General features: G+C 42.0%; 1 protein-coding gene across 1 annotated transcript in view; it reads left to right on the top strand.

Moving 5' to 3' along the window:
- The first annotated feature begins 8,290 nt into the window (after positions 1–8,290).
- The window catches only part of SNCA (synuclein alpha), a 143,857-nt gene continuing 132,390 nt past the window's right edge, over positions 8,291–19,757 (top strand). Inside the window, exons 1-2 of the mRNA XM_077476553.1 lie at positions 8,291–8,590; positions 9,415–9,560. Coding sequence (XP_077332679.1) covers positions 9,440–9,560 — 121 coding nt within the window. The 5' untranslated portion in view covers positions 8,291–8,590; positions 9,415–9,439. The remainder of the gene's footprint in view (positions 8,591–9,414; positions 9,561–19,757) is intronic.

The following is a 19,757-nucleotide window of genomic DNA, read 5'->3' as shown; positions in this document are numbered from 1 at the left end:
CATATCGGGCTAATGTACAACAGATACTCTCTTTCAATTCACCCTTGATCCGAAAGTCCACCTATGTAAACTATTGTCATGTTTTATGTATGAACTATTTTAATCTTGACTTGACTAATAAAATTGTGTAAAAAATTCTTATATTTTTTTTTCATTGAAATGCTTATCCAATGCACCGTTAAAATCCCTTTCTCACAATTTTTCTCGATTTCATTTTCAATATATTATGGTTTTTTTTTTCGAAAGTGTCACTCTTTAAATAAAAAACGCATGGATGATCAAATACCACCAAAAGAAAGCTCTATTTGTGGGGAACAAAAGAATGTAAATTTTGTTTGGGTACAACGTCGCACGACCGGGCAATTGTCAGTTAAAACAACGCAGTGCCGTATTGCAAAAAATTTCCTGGTCATTGAGCAGCTAAATCTTCCGGGGCTGAAGTGATTAATTATACATTGTTAGATGAGCTCTTTGTTATAAGCACACTTTAATACAGGGAATACTTGCATGTTATATACAAATTATATTGTATGTGCTGCACTTTGTGTTTCTTGATTTACTGTATAGTGCTTATTCTTATTAGATCAGTTTAGACTACCTATTCTTATTTGACCAGTAACTGTCCTGGAAATCAGTGTACATTACTGTACGTAGTACTTATTCATATTTGATCAGTTTAAAAAAGTTATGGTACTGGGAATGAGAGTACACTACCATAGTCATTTGTTGGGTTACAGCAATATGGAGAAGAAGACATTGCCTTTTAGTCTTCTCGTTCTACTGAGATACTGATGTTTTGCTGCACCATTCTTCTCTGGCCAGTAGGGAGAGCTAAAGCCAAGCAAGCCCATAGACTTTGATTCAGAGCACTGGAAATCGTGGGAGTTGGAGTTTGAGAAAGCAGCCATGTAATGGGAAAAATAGACTCCTTACAGTACAGATCCAAATAGGCACTGTGCAGTGAAGTGGAGAGATGATTTTTATTAAACTGCATGGGAAAGTTCTTCCTCTTGGCACTGAGGGAGTTAGAAAGAGAGCACCCCTGGATATTTGCCTGCTAGCAGGAGACCATATTAGAGGAGATCCAAGCCTGACACTGAGCATGAGGACACCTGGACAGCACAGTACTGCCTACACCATAGCACCTGCACCACAGCCAGGAGGGAGACTGAAATGTCTACTCACCCTCTGCTTTTCACTACTGATCACTAAAGGCTTTCGGGGCAAGACTGAGGCCCCCCTTCTACAGTGAGAGGTCATCACAGCATCCCAGGGACCATTGGAAGGGCTATTGGTTTATTGCTGATTTTACTAGCAGGGTCCAAACTAGACTGTGCCTATATCAACCCTATATCGCATTGTACCAAACCTTTCCCCATCTAAACCATATCTACCTTGCACCTGTACTGAGACAACACCATACCTATACTGTACCTAGACTGCATGCTGGTTATCTGGGATTGTCATTAAATGCCCTGGCACTGTTAAAGGGCCCCAAATAATAGCCAGCACAAGAACATCTCAAAGGACTGCCCTTACTATAGTAATTATTCTGCTCCCCTGCTTCCCCCCCCCCCCCCCATGCTTTTGGTGCTTTTGGCCCCGCTACCATCTACCATTTACTTTTTTTGGACAGTGCATACTCAGTCTAGGACTAACATTGCCACCATAAATATGGTCTGGCAAAATAGTTCCAGCACCCAGTAGATTCAACTTTACTACTGCTCACAACTGCACTTGAGGTGGCCTTGCAACTGTTTAGGCTGATCTGGACACCAAATGTCACCTTCTGCCTAGTCCTTACTGTTAATCACGATGTATGTTAAACTATGTTTTTATCATTATTAATTCATTTTATGCTTGCCTAATTACCAACGCTTCCCCAAAAACGCACTCCAGAATGAGGATTGATCAGTATATGTATAAGAGTTTTTAGGAGTTCATCACAAATGTAAAAGGGATCTATCAAAGTTTTGAGGAAAGAAAGATGTAACCCAGGGGCACTATATTTTCTCAAATTTGTGTGAATCATCACAAGAATTGCAACAAGTTTTTCATTAGACATGTACCAATTAATTTTATTTTTAACTGATGAGGAATTCGATGTAGAGGGCCACCAAGCTTTTTTTGATTATTAGTGAAATTTTTTGGTTTGAGGTTTAGGCCCCTTTCACACGGGACGGATCAGTAATGATCCGCCCCGTGATGATCCGCTTGCTCAGCGGGGATCGCTCCGTTGTCCCCGCTGAGCCGGCGGCGGACAAGGCGGTCTCTGCACACTGTGCAGGGACCACCCTGTCAGCTCTCCTCCTCCTCCGTCTGCAGAATCGGACCACAGCGGAGGCGGACAATAGCGGGTGTCTGCGGATGTTCATCCGCAGACACCCGCTATCCCATAGGGATGCATGTATGTCCGTATTTCATCCGCAAACGGATGGATGAAATACGGACATACTGTCCGCATGTGTGAAAGGGGCCTTAGTAAGGCTTCTAATGAGTTCTTGGAAAGCTGTTTTCCAAACACGGTAAAAATAATTTGGCGTATGTCGGTCCAAAATTGCTTTATTATAGGACAATCCCACCATATACTTTATGTAAGAGGGTGCCAGTACTCAAGCAACCTCTAAAGTATTTATCATAGACTGTTGGTTTAAATTTGGCTAAGCGTTGGTGAACTAAATACCATTTGATTAGCAATTTATAGTTGTATTCTACTGCTGCTGTGATGAACTGTGAAACATAGTGTGCTTTTTCAGTTTTTTTTTTTAAATGTAATGCCGGATCTTCTTTTGTTTATGTTCCGCTGTCAGATAATCCAGCTGACAGCAGATGAGTCATGCTTGTTAAGGGTACAGAGGGTACTGCTCCTTAACAACCAGCTTTTTAGCGGCTGTTAAGGACACCAGCAAGTGTCGGCATTAAAATACTGCAAGTTTTCACTACTAAAATACTGTATTCAAGAAATAGTGCATTCAGTATTTTAGTAGTGTTTTTTGAATTGCAAATGGAGCCCCCTGCCCTGGAAGTCAGGGCACAATACTGCACGCCGTACTTATTTTGCCTTTATGTACTCACCATTTGCAAAATAAAAGTAAAACCCTAGCTTTTTATTACCGCAGAGTACTAAGGTGTCTTACTGGTACAAATATCTCTTACTAAATAAAGTGGTATTTTTTACATCTGGTCACATCCAGTCCCTAAGTCTACACAAGCCAGGAGGGCGGATCACATAATTTCCACAGGTGATGTTATGAAACCTAAACACAGCCAGGAGGCTTCCCCTGGCACAGGCAGCCAATGAGAGAGCTGTTGCAGTGTTGCCAGGTAGATTACTATTAATACTATTATTATTATACAGGAGTTATATAGCGCCAACAGTTTGTACAGTGCTTTACAAGCAAGGGGAGACACTACACCAACAGTACAATTCAAAACAAGAGGGTTAGAAAAGCCCTGCTCCTGCGAGCTTACAATCTAACAGGGAGGGGCTGGTGAAAAAAAGGTAGTGACTGGGAGGGAGGAACTAATGAGGGAAGTAGAAGATTTGGTTGGTAGCTGAAGGAAGGATAGGCCTTCCTAAAGAGATGAGTTTTCAAGGATCGCCTTAAAGTGGACTGAGTAGGAGATAATCGGACAGATTAGGGTAGTGAGTTCCAGGGGATGGGAGTGGCTCTGGAGAAGTCCTGAAGAAAAGCATGGGAGGAGGAGACAAGGGAGCTAGAGAGCAGAAGGTCTTGAGAGGAGCAAGAGGACAGTTTGGGTGATATTTGGAGATAAGATTGGTGACAGTGGCGGCCCGTCCATAGGGGGCGCCCGGGCGCCGCCCCCCCTTCTGTGTAGTCCCAAAAAAAAAAATAAAAAAAAAAAAAAAAAAATTAAAAAAAATAAAAAAACAAAAATAAGTTTAAAACTGCTCCTTAAAAAAAAAAAGTTCTTTAAGGAAGTGCACTGTGTTCGAGCGCCGGACACAGTGCACTATGGGAACCGCCACGTCAATGCAATCATGAGATTGCAGACGTGGCGCTTCATTTGCGGGCGTTTAGGGCGCTTCATTTGGGGCGCTTTCTGAAGCGCTGAGTAGCTTCCGCCCGGCGCTGTAGTTTGTATCACTACGGCTGGGCTGTTTGATTGACATCTGAGTTGACTCAGATGTCACTTCCTGTCTTCTCTCTCCCATTGCACATGAGAGAGGAAACAGGAAGTAAGAGCAATAAAGCACACCGCAGGAGAGGAGCGGAGAACACCAGAGAGGAGCACACAGTCCACAGGTAAATGCTGATCCTGTGCTCCCATAGAGAAGGGGGGTGGAGGGGGAGGCCATGCATTAAATAGGAGGAATATTTCCATTAACATACATTATTTTCATTAATTTATGTTATATAGAAGGAAGGGAAGTGTTTGTCCAAGAAAGCCTTTTTTTTTTTTTCTTCATTTTTAAGGTTAAAGTAATAGCTCCATACCAACTGCACAGATCCTGACTTAAAAAAAAAAAGATTTTCTCATTACGACAAAAAGCAACATGTGAGTCCTCCATCCATGTGTGAGGGGGAGACTAGCTGGAAATCAAGCTGTAGGTTGCTAATTAACATTAAGCGCTCAGGCTGCCATGAAGTAAGGTATGGTTACCAGGGACAATAACTGATGCTGTATGGTTACCAGGGACAATAACTGATGCTGTGTGGTTACCAGGGACAATAACTGATGCTGTGTGGTTACCAGGGACAATAACTGATGCTGTATGGTTACCAGGGGCAATAACTGATGCTGTATGGTTACCAGGGACAATAACTGATGCTGTGTGGTTACCAGGGACAATAACTGATGCTGTGTGGTTACCAGGGACAATAACTGATGCTGTATGGTTACCAGGGACAATAACTGATGCTGTATGGTTACCAGGGACAATAACTGATGCTGTATGGTTACCAGGGACAATAACTGATGCTGTGTGGTTACCAGGGACAATAACTGATGCTGTATGGTTACCAGGGACAATAACTGATGCTGTGTGGTTACCAGGGACAATAACTGATGCTGTATGGTTACCAGGGGCAATAACTGATGCTGTGTGGTTACCAGGGACAATAACTGATGCTGTGTGCTGTGTGGTTACCAGGGGCAATAACTGATGCTGTGTGGTTACCAGGGACAATAACTGATGCTGTATGGTTACCAGGGACAATAACTGATGCTGTGTGGTTACCAGGGACAATAACTGATGCTGTGTGGTTACCAGGGACAATAACTGATGCTGTATGGTTACCAGGGGCAATACCTGATGCTGAATGAATACTAGGGGCAATAACTGATGCTGTGTGGTTACCAGGGACAATAACTGATGCTGTGTGGTTACCAGGGACAATAACTGATGCTGTGTGGTTACCAGGGACAATAACTGATGCTGTATGGTTACCAGGGGCAATACCTGATGCTGAATGAATACTAGGGGCAATAACTGATGCTGTGTGGTTACCAGGGACAATAACTGATGCTGTGTGGTTACCAGGGACAATAACTGATGCTGTGTGGTTACCAGGGACAATAACTGATGCTGTGTGGTTACCAGGGACAATAACTGATGCTGTATGGTTACCAGGCGCAATACCTGATGCTGAATGAATACTAGGGACAATAACTGATGCTGAACGATGACTAGGGTCAGTAACGGATGCTGAATGATGAGCAGGGGCAATGCCTGATGCTGTATGGTTACCAGGGGTAGGGACTATGCTTTTATTTTTTTATTTTTATGGGTTACAACTGATGTTGCGTGATCCCTAGAAACAGTGGATACTGAATGTTTGTTTGTTCTTAGGGGTAAAAACTGATCACAATGGTGGTCTTGAGATATTAATTGACGCACAATGGCTTATAGGGGTAACCACTGTCTGATGGGTTTTATATTTAGGGGTAGCAGCCACTTAGTGAATAGTAGGATTATTATTCAGGATTTATATGGCGCCACCAGTTTGCCAATTGATTTCTCAATAATCTGATTACAGAATGGTCCTTATGGGGTAACAACATTTTTTATTCATGGATTAGCAGAAATTCCTCTCCCCCCCCCCCCCTTTTTATTTATTTTTTCCCTTTTAGAACGATTACATGAATAATTATACAGTTTGTGGTGGGTATGTTACTGTTATTAATTAAATTATTAAATATACCTTATATCGGATGTATGATGGTGGCATTGCAATAATAATAATTTATCGCGATGGTCATGTAATGCTGCCATAATCTTATTATCCTTTATTTATAGATTCTGCTCTTATAGCGCGAAATGTATATGTCCCCAGCAATTTATTTTCTATAAAATGTTCTGAATGTTCCGTATAATCTGGGCTGAGGCTGATATACATTGAAGACAATGATAATTGCACATTTATGTACAAAATATAATAATCTCCGCTCTTGTCCAACATTGTACATGTATAGCTATTTGCTACAGTATAAGGTAATGTGTGCAAGTACATCATCACTATACAAAATATAGTATATTTTTTATTAAATACCGCAGTGTTTAAATACACATCTAATATGTGTGTGTGAGATTAGTATATATCGGCTCCTATCACTGTCTGCATGTGTTTATAAGATTTATAATGTTATACCTGTGGCCCATGATCATAGTATGATCTCATACTACTACACAGAATGTGCAGCCTGGTATATGATGTGCAGAGCCCTGTGTATATGATGTGTAGAGCCTGGTGTATAATGTGCAGCCTGGTATGTGATTTGCAGAGCCCGGTGTATAATGTGCAGCCTTTTATGTGATGTGCAGAGCCCGGTGTATATAATGTGCAGCCTGGTATATGATGTCCAGAGCCCTGTGTATAATGTGCAGCCTGGTATATGATGTCCAGAGCCCTGTGTATAATGTGCAGCCTGGTATATGATGTGCAGAGCTCTGTGTATAATGTGCAGAGCCCGGTGTATAATGTGCAGCCTGGTATATGATGTGGATTATATAAGGGGCATGGCTTATGAGAAGTGGGAGGGGCCAACTGTGGAGGGGCGTGGTCTTGCGCCCCCCCATCCTAAAACTTCACCAGCCGCCACTGATTGGTGATGTAGCTCAGGGCAGAATTGTAAATGGCTTTGTATGTTATTTGTTAGTGTTTTTAATTGTATTTGTTGGGCAATTGGAAGCCAGTGGAGGGATTGGCAGAGAGCAGTGGAAGACACTGAACAGTTAGTAAGGTGGGTGAGTCTGGCAGCAGCATTAATGATAGACTAAGGAGGGGATAGCTTGCGGAGAGGTAGGCCATTGAGGAGGAGTTACAATAGTCAAGGTGAGAGATAACGAGGGAGTGAATAAGTTGCTTAGTGGTGTCAACGGTTAGAAAGGGGTGTATTTTGGAGATGTTTTGGAGGTTAAGTCTGCACTATTTGGACAGTGATTGGATTTAGGACTGAAAGGACAAGTCAGAGTCCAGGATTACCTAGCACCCTGGTATGAGGAGAGGGACTGATGGTTGTTTTATTGATCTTAATTGAGAAGTTGGGGGGGGGGGCATCATTATATCTTATTGATGACCACAGTTGTAGGACCCAAAGTACTCATTGTATTAGGTCTAGAACAGACGTACTTTACCGTATGTATTCTTTTTATTTTTTTTGTATTTTTTTTTTTTCTGTCCATTATCTTTTATTTTAAAAATACAGTTCCTTTGTTGATACTAAAACTAAGAGACTGTAGTCTATCATTCAAACATTTAAATGTTACATTTTGAAGGGTTTAATTGTAGAACCTTGCTTGAATAAAAGAATAAACATGCTGTGAATATTTTAAAGCAGCATGTTACATATTTGTGCTCCTGTTCTGTACGTAATGTTAGTAGTCATAAATACAACTGACTGTACCTGATGCGTATCTGTTAACACTTAAGTGACTGTGGTTTTGTGGTTAGAAATATTTATTGTGCAATCACAGATATTTAGCAATGAATTATTTAGCACGCTGACTGCCTACCCCAGCTGCCTATTTGAGTATGCTGTTTATGTGCATTTTCTGTGGTTTGATATATCCACTGCTTTTTTAGCTCCCGCTTCTGGACAGATGGGCTTGCTGCTTTTTCGGCATCTGTATGGCTAATTAGCGAGATCCAAGCAATCATTTTCTGATGTGACCTGAAGTCCTTAATCTAAAGGAATCCTGCTGATAATGGCTTGCATTGTTTGCTAGGGGAGCAGCGAGCTTACAAGTGGTCCAGCTTAGGGAGGTTGCCTGCAATTTTTCAGTTTTCACACTGACAAATCAGGCATGTAGAAAGGAAGAGGAGGAGGGAGAAGGAGAGGGTGTTGGGGATGAAGCGAGGACTAGTCAAACGAAAGAGCTACTCCTTTACAGTAAAAGTGATCTCTGAACCATTTTCCTCTCTGTCATTTTATTTTTTAATCCTATATACCATAACATTTTAAAACCAGCTGCCTCCTACTAATTTAAGTAGTCTACATTCCATCAGGTTTTATGCTTGTGCAGGATTGATTTAAGTGACATGAACTGATTTTTTAATTTTTTATTTCACTGGCAACGGATAAGCAGGTGTCATCCCTACTGGAAACTCTTCAACCAAAGGCTCGTGTAAGTATAATTGCATACGAAGACAAAAGCATGTGGTAAATTGTTCTAATTCTTTTCCGGGGTGATTAGGAAAATTAGGATTATTATTTTTATTGTGACTGTTACTCACTGTTATGATTAAGTAATTGTCATCTTACCTTAAATCCTAAAGCATATCACCTGCATCTTTTGTGCTATATATAATGGGAGATTATCTATCTATCTATCTATCTATCTATCTATCTATCTATCTATCTATCTATCTATCTATCTATCTATCTATCTATCTATCTATCTCTGTCTATCTCTGTCTATCTATCTATCTATCTATCTATCTATCTATCTATCTATCTATCTATCTATCTATCTATCTATCTATCTATCTATCTATCTATCTATCTCTCTCTTCCCCCCATAGATATATATGTATATACACGTGTGTGTGTGTGTGTGTGTGTATATGTATAATAGAACTTTTAATTATATCTGGTGTTATTAAGCCCTGTTGCACATAAAATAAGATCAATATACTTAAACAAAATGAGACATAATGGTACCATTACATAGCTTAGCTGCAAAAAGACAATGTTGCTGTACATTCGCTTTAATTATATTTGTTCAATGACATGTTGTGGCACAGTGGGTGGAGTATAAAAGGGCAGTGTGTGTCAGAAGTGCTTGTGATAGGTCTTTAGGTGGCAGTGTAAAATATCAGGAAATTATTAGACTGAAATTGTGCTTATGGATGGATTCAGATGTTTACTATACGGTAGATAATGCTGATTGTTTGCGATGCTAAAGATAGAATTGCTGATGAATTCATATGAATGGCTTATGTTTTACAGCACTTCTGAAACATTGTTGTTAGCCATGGACGTCTTCATGAAAGGTTTTTCTAAAGCTAAAGAAGGAGTCGTGGCAGCTGCTGAAAAAACCAGGCAGGGTGTGGCGGAAGCAGCAGGAAAGACAAAAGAGGGCGTCCTTTACATGGGTAGGTACAAACGAATCAATAACCTGTCAACTGTTACAATGAGGACAAATTTTGATTTCCCTCAAGAATTGTGAGATCTACAAATTTGCATTTGTATTCTTTGCACATGGTGTGAAAGAAGTTTGGATTTTTTGACAAATGCCTCTAATCAAATGTGGATATTATTCTACAATTCAAAAAGATGTCCTGGATTTTAATTACTGATATCATTGGGCAAATGGATGCTAGCCTATGGATACAGAAGCTCATAAAAAACCTATTAGGATCAAACTTGATAGATTGTAAGATGTAATGTTTGCAAGTCCATACTCTTTGAAATGTTATATTCATACTCAACATTCCACCCAAAAAAAAAAAAAAAAAAATTTTATATATGTACACCATTTCAGTTTTCAAAAACTATGAGCTAGCTGCGAACATGGAAAAAAAAATCAAATATACTGTGCGTGTATTATACCTACAAACGACAGATATTATGTTGTCTGTAAGTGCTATTGCCCCCCCCCCCCCCCCCCCTTTTCCCTTCTCAATTACTGCGTGACTTATCCCTGTCACCGAATATTAGCACACCTGCCAATTTTTCAAGCAGTGCATTTTGGGAGATTATGCAATTTGAACATTTCCAGAAAGGCAGCATGATCTGTAACGTGCCACATAGGAAATGTTGGAGGCTTGCAAAAAATTGAAATTTTACACTGATAGATTGTTTTAACTCACAGAATGATATAATCTTGCTTCAAGATGGATTCCAGACAGACATTTTAGACTAAAAAAAAAAAATCGCACGGCTTATGTTCTATCTTTGGTCTGTGTACTTTTTAATCAGGGCAATCAAGTGGGATGATTAGATCACAACCTGCTAGCCATATTGCACATAGGTTAATGAACACATGCTTTAATACTGGTACTTGGCGTGGTCTGTGATTAAAAGGATCAATGAGGTTAGAGGTGCATCATTATTCATGCTGCCTTGGTTACACATCTTCAGTACTGTCTGTCTATATGCTACACAATGTTTGCTGGTTGTGTGGCAGATTTAAGGATTTTAAGAGAAAGGCTGTAAAGGATCTATTGCGAACAGTTATTGATTGTTCTGCTCACGATAGGAATATGGACTTTTTTTTACAGTATATTCACTAACATAAATATTGCAGTGATTAGATCATCTTTGTGGAACCTGGTAATGACAAGCGGACCTTGGAGATGAATCCAAAAATACTAGACATGTGCAGAGTGAAATATTTCGTTTTGGAATTTTGTTTTCGTCCGAAAAATAAATTTATTTAGTTACTGCCGAAATTCTTTTTTATTCATTTTGTTTTTCGTTCAAAAATTGCATTTGTCCGAAAATCCACAATTATGGTCGAATCTGTCTTTGAAGGCTTATGGTGTCTGTCGAATGTATAAAGAAGATTAGACGGAGCTGCTAAACTCTATATAGCCTATAGGCGGAGCATTTGACTCTGGAAATGTAAGATTGCAGCGTCGTACAGTTTCGATGCTCCGTCGAATATTATTATAAACGTGTGTGTTTTTCGTTGCTTTGTCGAATCTCCGTCGTTCATGTTGAATGAATGGTCTAAGTCTCACAGTGTCAGGTGTCAGATAGTGAGTGACTGATAATAATGAATATAACATTCATCATCATTATTTTTATTTTACTTCCCCCACTAAGGATGAGCCGAACACCCCCCGGGACTCCAGCGTTCAAAATCGTTTTAATTTGACGCAGGGTTCCCCTTAATATCCATACCAGACCTGAAGGGCCTGGTAATTGAATTTGGGGGACCCCACACTTTTTTTTAATCAATGACTTTCAATGAGTGTTCTCTGTATTACGGGAGCTGACAATTCATTATAGCCGTGAGTGATTTTAAATGACTTTTTTTCCTGCAGAAATTACACTTTGTGCAGGGACAGTTCTAAGCACGGGAAACATGCGCCCCTTCACAGGCATACTATAGACACCCCCCAGGTATGAAATTTAAAGGAATATTACACTTTGATTGTTTCACTTTAATCATTATAAAAATCACTGCTCCCGAAAAAACGTCAGTTTTTAAAACTTTTTTTGCATTGATACATGTTCCCTGGGGCAGGACCCAGGTCCCAAAAACACTTTTTAGAACAGTAACTTGCACATTAGACTTTAAAATTAGCACTTTAGAATCTTTTCTCTCTGTCGAATCATTTCTCTCTATGTCGAATATTTTCTCTCTGTCGAATATTTTCTCTCTGTCGAATATTTTCTCTATATAATCTTGGACTAATAGAGGTAAGGTTAGGCACATTTGACCACAGGTTCAATAGACACAGATTGTTATTGTCAGAGTCACGTTGAATCTCCTATTCTATATCGAACTGTTGTAACAACAAATATGAAAATAAAGCATTTATTTATGTCGGATCTTTCGTTTTTCAGATTCTGCACTTTCGTTATCGTTTGTAAAAATGAATGTCTAAAAAATACACATAACTTAACATTTACTAGAATGGCTGAAAGAACACAATACTGTGGCCTGAGCACATTCTTTTGTCTGACTTTTACAACTTCAGTAGATTATTCAGCCAATGGCAATGACATTGCATTACATAAATGGTTTTGCTCCATAGGGTGCATTAGTTCTGTACACAGATAAAATCATATATGTCTTATAAACCATAGGCACAATGTAGTATTAGGGTAGTGGCTGCATATACTGTTGCTAAAATGTGAAATCCCAACCATCACACTACCTGCCTGGAGTTTGCAAGTTCTCCCTGTGCCTGCGTGGGCTTCCTCCGGGTACTCCGGTTTCCTGGCACACTCCAAAGACATGCAGGTAGGTTAATTGGCTTCTGTCCAAAATTGGCCTATGTATGAATGTGAGTTGGGGACCTTGAATTGTGGGCTCCTTGAGGGTAGGGACTGATGTGAGTGTGCGATGCATGTGTGGAGCACTGTGTAAATTGGCAGTGCTATATGGGTACCTTAAATGAATAATATATAATAGAGGAATATCTTAATGAGATACAATGTACAGGGATAGGGACAATTGTAGACAATTGTAGACATGCACTCCCACTCACTCAGGTTGAACTGGATGGACTGGTGTCTTTTTTCAACTTTACTAACTATGTAACTATGTAAATCTCCTGTACAAAGTGGGGGGATACAGGCTTTATCTATCAAATGATATCAATTAAATTGTTTTACAAACATTACAAGGATGGCAAATTTGTATTGTGCTGGAACTGTGACATGGGGGAATGGAAGGGGTTTCTCTTTATAGAAAATAGTCATCTCTTTACAAACTTTTAGGGTACATAATCTTAAGTTAATTGCTATCTGGGTGTATGCAGATGTGGCTGATTTTCTGAAAGCTAGCCTCATGCTGCGTCTGTGGCACTGCTAGGGACATCATGGAGCAGCATGATGTTGACTTTTTTGAGAGGTATTCTCATCCTGGCCAGTGAAATGCAATGAGGAATCAACTGTGCTGGAGTAAAGTGCATAAAGGGATGTACAGTGGGGCAAAAAAGTATTTAGTCATCCACCAATTGTGCAAGTTCTCCCACTTAAAAAGATGAGAGAGGCCTGTAATTGTCATCATAGGTATACCTCATCTATGAGAGACAAAATGTGGAAACAAATCCAGACAATCACATGGGTTATTTACGAAAGGCAAATCCACTTTGCACTACAAGTGCACTTGGAAGTGCAGTCACTGTAAATCTGAGGGGTAGATCTGAAATGAGTGGAAGCTCTGCTGATTTTATTATCCAATGATGTGAAAGCTAAAATGCTGTTTTTTTATTTTCCTTGCATGCCCCCCTTGGATCTACAGCGACTGCACTCCCAAGTGCACTTTCAGTGCAATTTCAAGTGTACTTTACAGTTGGAGTTTGCACGTGTAGTGCAAAGTGGATTTGCCTTTCGTAAATAACCCCCATTGTCTGATTTTTGAAAGAATTTATATGCTAATTATGTTGGAAAATAAGTATTTGGTCACCTACAAATAAGCAAGATTTCTGGCTCTCACTATCCTCCACTCATCAGCTGTATTAATGGCACCTGTTTGAACTTGTGATCAGTATAAAACACACCTGTCCACAACAGTCACACTCCAAACTCCACTATGGTGAAGACCAAAGAGCTGTCGAAGGACACCAGAAACAAAATTGTAGACCTGCACCAGGCTGGGAAGACTGAATCTGCAATAGGCAAGCAGCTTGGTGTGAAGAAATCAACTGTGGGAGCAATAATTAGAAAATGGAAGACATACAAGACCACCGATAATCTCCCTTGATCTGGGACTCCACACAAGATCTCACCCTGTGGGGTCAAAATGATCACAAGAACAGTGAGCAAAAATCCCAGAACCTCACGGGGGACCAAGTGAATGACCTGCAGAGAGCTGGGATGAACGTAACAAAGGCTACCATCAGTAACACACTACGCCACCAGATCCTGCATTGCCAGACGTGTCTCCCTGCTTAAGCCAGTACATGTACGGGCCCGTCTGAGGTTTGCTAGAGAGCATTTAGATGATCCAGAAGAGGACTGGAGAATGTCATATGGCCAGATGAAACCAAAGTAGAACTGTTTGGTAGAAGCACAACTCGTCTTGTTTGGAGGAGAGAAAATGCTGAGTTGCAACCAAAGAACACCATACCTACTGTGAAGCATGGGAGTGGCAACATCGTGCTTTGGGGCTGTTTCTCTGCAAAGGGAACAGGATGACTGATCCGTGTACATGAAAGAATAAATGGGGTCATGTATCGTGAGATTTTGAGTGCAAACCTCCTCCCATCAGCAAGGGCATTGACGATGAAACGTGGCTGGGTCTTTTAGCATGACAATGATCCCAAACACACCACCTGGGCAACGAAGGAGTGCCTTCGTAAGAAGCATTTCAAGGTCATGGAGTGGCCTAGCCGGTCTCCAGATCTCAACCTCATAGAAAACCATTGGAGGGAGTTGAAAGTCTGTGTTGCCCAGCGACAGGCCTAAAACATCACTGCTCTAGAGGAGATCACGGAGGAATGGGCCAACATACCAGCAACAGAGTGTGACAACCTTGTGAAGACAAAGTATTGAGATTAACTTTTGATATTGACAAAATACTTATTTTCCACCATAATTTGTAAATAAATTCTTTCAAAATTCTGACAATGTGATTGTCTGGATTTGTTTCCACATTTTTTCTCTCATAGTTGAGGTATACCTGTGATGACAATTACAGGCCTCTCATCTTTTTAAGTGGGGAAACTTGCACAATTGGTGGCTGACTAAATACTTTTTTTGCCCCACTGTATACTCTAATAGTTGCTTTAAAAAAATGCATTGTTACATAGTTACATATTTACATTGTTCTATTTAAATGCAGGATAGAAACTCAAGGCAATACATTTGGCCCGCACTATTACTGCTCCGAATGGCACAGCGGGGTCAAAATACTGTATGCAATGTTCTCACCAGTGATAGACAACACAAAGCATGAATATGGAATTGTAGCTCAATACACACTTTCAGACTGGTGGGGTATTTAGTAGAAGTTGAAATTGCTTGCCAAACTGCGAAGACTAGCAATCTGGAAACACTGGCATCTTTGCCAGAAATGCTATAATACTGCAATAGGCCAAATGTTATTAACGTTCCAATGTAATACCAAAATGTACAGTGGCCTGCGAACATTCCCTATGATTTTAATAGCTTTAATTCTTTTAATGAGCTAATATTGATACCAGTACAGTACAAAAATTGCATCAATCCACAGCGGCTAGCATATTTTTGACTTGTATGCAAACTAATAGTAAACTCCAAGCAGATATAAAAACACAGTTTAGATAGAAGCAACTGTGTATTTATTGATAAATACGGAGATCGTTGTTGCGGGGTGTCAGTCTGACACCCCGCAACTATGATCTTGGTAAAGAGTCTCCGATGGAGACTCTTTACCACGTGATCAGCCATGTCCAATCACGGCTGATCACAGTGTAAATAGGAAGAGCCGGTGATCGGCTTTTCCTCACTCGCGTCTGTCAGACGCGAGTAGAGGAGAGCTGATCGGGGGGGTCTGTGCTGATCGATTATCAGCGCAGCCCCCCCGAGGATGCCCACACTGGACCACCAGGGACACAACCAGACCACCAGGTATGCCACCCTAGACCACCAGGGATGCAAGTCAGTGCCCACAATGGATGCCAATCAGTGCCCACAATGGGCATAACTGATTGGCATGCATTATTGTTTGGCACTGATTGGCATCCATCAGTACAAAACAATACAATACAATGCCACCTATCAGTGTCCACCCATGCCACCTATCAGTGCCCATCCGTACCACCTATCAGTGCCCATCCATGCCAACTATCAGTGCCCATCCATGCTGCCTATCAGTGCCTACCCATGCCCATCTGTGCCGCCTATCCATGCCCATTCATTCCGCCTATCCATGCCAATCTGTGGCAGCTATCAGTGCCAATTAGTGCCACCTATCAGTGGCATCCGTGTCGCCCATCAGTGCTACCTATCAGTGCCCATCAGTGCCGCCTATCAGTGCCACATATCAGTGCCCATCAATTCCACCTCATCAGTGCCACTTCATTGGTGCCACCTCATCAGTGCTCATCAGTGCCGCCTTATTAGTGCCCATCAGTGCAGCCCCATCAGTGCCCATCAGTGAAGGAGAAAACATACTTATTTACAAAGTTTTGAAACTGAAACAAAAAAAACATATTTTTTTATTTGTTTAGCAAAAAATTAAAACCATAGAGGTGATCAAATACCACCAAAAGAAAGCTCTATTTGTGTGAAAAAAATGATAAAAATTTCATTTGGGTACAGTGTAGCATGACTGTGCAATTGTCATTCAAATTGCTACAGCGCTGAAAGCTCAAAATTGGTCTGGGCAGGAAGGTGTTTAAGTGCCTGGTATTGAGGTGGTTAATAAATACATTTTCTGTTTTTTGAAATTTTACTACCATAATTACCTAAGTTTGTTTTCATATAAGTTTTTGCAGTCCTCTGTTGAGCATTCAAGAACCTTCAGGGTCCCAGTGCAAGAAACCATGAAGGTCCCCCCTGGCCCCCCGAACCCCCCCTCCATCCATGCCCCAGATTTCCAGTTCTGGGAGGGCATCCATGGACATCCTCCCAGAACCCTGCCTTCTATGTGCCCCCTGGGGGACACATCCAGCACACTGATCACAGTTTACAGTAAAGGGACAATCACAGTGCCCCTTAACCATGTGATCAGCTGATCACATGTAAACAGAATTGCCCCTTTCATCCCACACTGTGTCTGTGTGAGGAAAAGAGGGCCGTTAACCGGCAAGACTTGTTAGTACATTGTTTTTATACTTGTAGCGCCGGTACTCCTGAAGAGTAAGGCTATGTCTGTAAATTTAGTTTTTCCCAAGACTATAGTTGAGTCTTGGGGTTAATTGTTCTAAATTGTGGTTTTTGGCATCAGTCTGGCTGGGCTTTACTAATGTTCTGCCTGGTCATTGGTGTAGGTAGCACCTTTGACAGGCATTGGAACGCAGTCTGGTTGGATGCATTGGGTACCAATCTCTCTCTCGGTGCCAATCAGTGGGTGCGTTGTCTCGCTGTGTATTCCAGGTGAGGGTACTTAAGGTGCCGAAGTCATGTGGTTCTGGGTTCCGGTCCATAAGTATGTTCTGACTCCATGGTCCTGGTCCTCCTGACCAGCCCCCAGAGGCCCTCACAGCCTGGGGTGCAGATCCATCCGTTTTCTGAGTCTCGGAACTGGCTAGTCCAAGGCACAGTAACTGGAAGGAGGATTCTAAAGTGGTCTGGTGCCCTCTCGGGTTTTGGAGAGGCCCAGCCACTCGTCATGCAACCAGGGGAGGACTCTTCGGAAGAGGGCCACGCACGAGGCTGGCTGCTCGGTAAGAGCCTGGATGCTCAGCTTTATGGACACTAATTGAATCCACATTTCTTACGATATCACCGGACCGGCTGCAAGATACTGGTACCGCAAGAAGGTTCCTATTTCATCCTTCTGTTACAACTAAGTTCCTGTGAGAGACTTTCTGTGTTCATCTAAAAGTTTGCAACCAAGTCTGTGGCAGAGACTTTGCTAAGTTTGATTCATTTGTAGGCTGCTAAGTCCATAAACCAGGATTTGTCCAACAATGGGAATATCCAGTTGCGGGTGGCCATTCTCTGGATTACCTAGAGAGAGACATTTATTAAATGTCAGCAGTTTCAAAGTGCCTGTGCTTCCATACCTATACCCTCTATTCCCAACTGAGAGACTGTGTTTCTGTTCAACGTTTTAAGCAAATAAAAATTCCTAAGGGAATTCAAGTGTCGGTCTCTGCAGTTATTGGGCCATCAACCTCGGGAACCCCTAAACAAGAACAACGAGCTACAAGGCGGAGGAGGTAAACGGTAGGCCCAAGAAAAACAGACGCTCCTTCGGGGGTCAGTGCTACACGTGTGGGCTCGTAGCCCGGGATTTATCGTTACCTCTCGCAACGGAGAAGAATTATACATGTGAGTTTATGGAATTGAGGGTGGAAGTTTTTTTTGGACTGCGCCATTTTGAGTAAGGCAAAAGACTTTCACTGTGGTGCGGAAACGTGGGAGGAGCCCTGCAGAAAAGCCCGCAAAATTGCGCAACCAGAACAACCAATGGGAGGAGTCTACGCCTGTTTCGTCTTCCTACACGAGGCACCGCGTGAGCGTGTCGTAGGAGGAGAGTGAAGCTAGTCGCGTTTCACTGTGCGGGAGAAAAGAAAGTTTCTAGAGAGAAAATATTTTGTGTTCCGGGTACATCATCTATTCCAGGACCTAGGATGCCATTGGTCAGAGGTCACACGAGTACGCAGATACCTGGCACCGTGTTGATCGACACGGGAATCCGCCTGCTGCCATAGGGGCGGTTTTTCCTCTATACTGCTGGGGACATTGAGGCCCTCGGCATGCTATGTGGAGGATGTGACAGTCTCATTGCAAGTCCTCGGCCATTTCCTAGGTGTCGGAGATGTGGGTACTATGTCTTCAAGGTGGAGCAGCCTACCGAATTGCCTCGGGCTTACCATATGGACTGGGCCACTGGCGTGGCTACTGAGGAATCCATAATTTATGCTCCGGCTGTCAAGCCTACAGCTTCAGCATAGCACACCGCTGCCAACACCTTGGAAAGGGACATTGCTTCTTCTCAGGTCAGAGAATATACTCCTGAGGTCATGGACACGGCTTCGTCCACTACTGTTGCTACTACCATGCCTGCTTTAGAGAGAGTGGAGTATGGAAAACCTTCCTGTGACCGCAGAAAAGGACCAACCCCCAGTCCGGTTGCATTTCATCGGAAGAAGGTGATCACCCTGGAGAAGCCAACACAGTCCACGGGTGAGAAATCTGGGGAAACTGCGGGGAAGGGGACTGTAAAAAGTTATGTGTTAGCAGAGGAGGCAAGGGACTCAGATTTAGACTACCTTTTCTGACTTTGGGGAGGTTGATGAACTGTTTGACACAATGTCCCAAGAACCTTTGTGGGGCTGTGGGGATGATGTGGCCGCTACCTGTGCTGACATTTTCGGGCTGGCTAGCCCTTACTTCAGGGAGTGAAACGCCACGGGTGGAAACCCCAGCCGCTACTAGTGTGCTTTTGCCAAAATCCGTAAACTTGCCAACGCTTAAAAAAGACGCTACTGCTTTGGTGCACAAATCCCCGAACGTGTGTATACCCCCTGGGGATGGAACTGCCCGCAACTTGCCGAGACTCGCCAGGTCTCAGAGACTCTTGAACAAACGGGTGGCAACAGAGTATGGACTTGAGTTTCCGTATGTGCCCAAAGAGATAATGGATATTATAGAGGAAAATCATGAGAAGTGCTATGCAGAAGATGTCTTGGACTACCTTAAAGTTCCAAGAAGGCATTCTGTCGGGAAATGTATGAACGCTTTTTGGGGTGTCTGCAGCATTGGAGCTATGGTTGGCATATCTACATGGATAAAGTTGTCATTTGCAGGCCAGATAAAGACTGTGCATTATACTTTATCACAACTGTGGATGAGCATGGAAGAGACTTTTTGCCGGATCCCCGGTTCTACTGGTGAACTGTTTCTGAACTGAGTCTTTGAATGCAAGAAGAGTCTCTCTCCCTCTTTTTTGCACTTTTTCTTGAAAGAACAAGGACTGTGGGTAGAAAGACAGGAAAGTTGCTGGAGGGCGGCGTGTC

This window comes from Lithobates pipiens, unplaced genomic scaffold (assembly GCF_037356315.1).
Source record: "Lithobates pipiens isolate NorthernLeopardFrog02 unplaced genomic scaffold, aLitPip1_a1.2 Scaffold_13, whole genome shotgun sequence".
NCBI lineage: Eukaryota > Metazoa > Chordata > Amphibia > Anura > Ranidae > Lithobates > Lithobates pipiens.
Note: the sequence above shows the minus strand (reverse complement) of the source record. Positions and strands in the feature narration are given on the sequence as shown.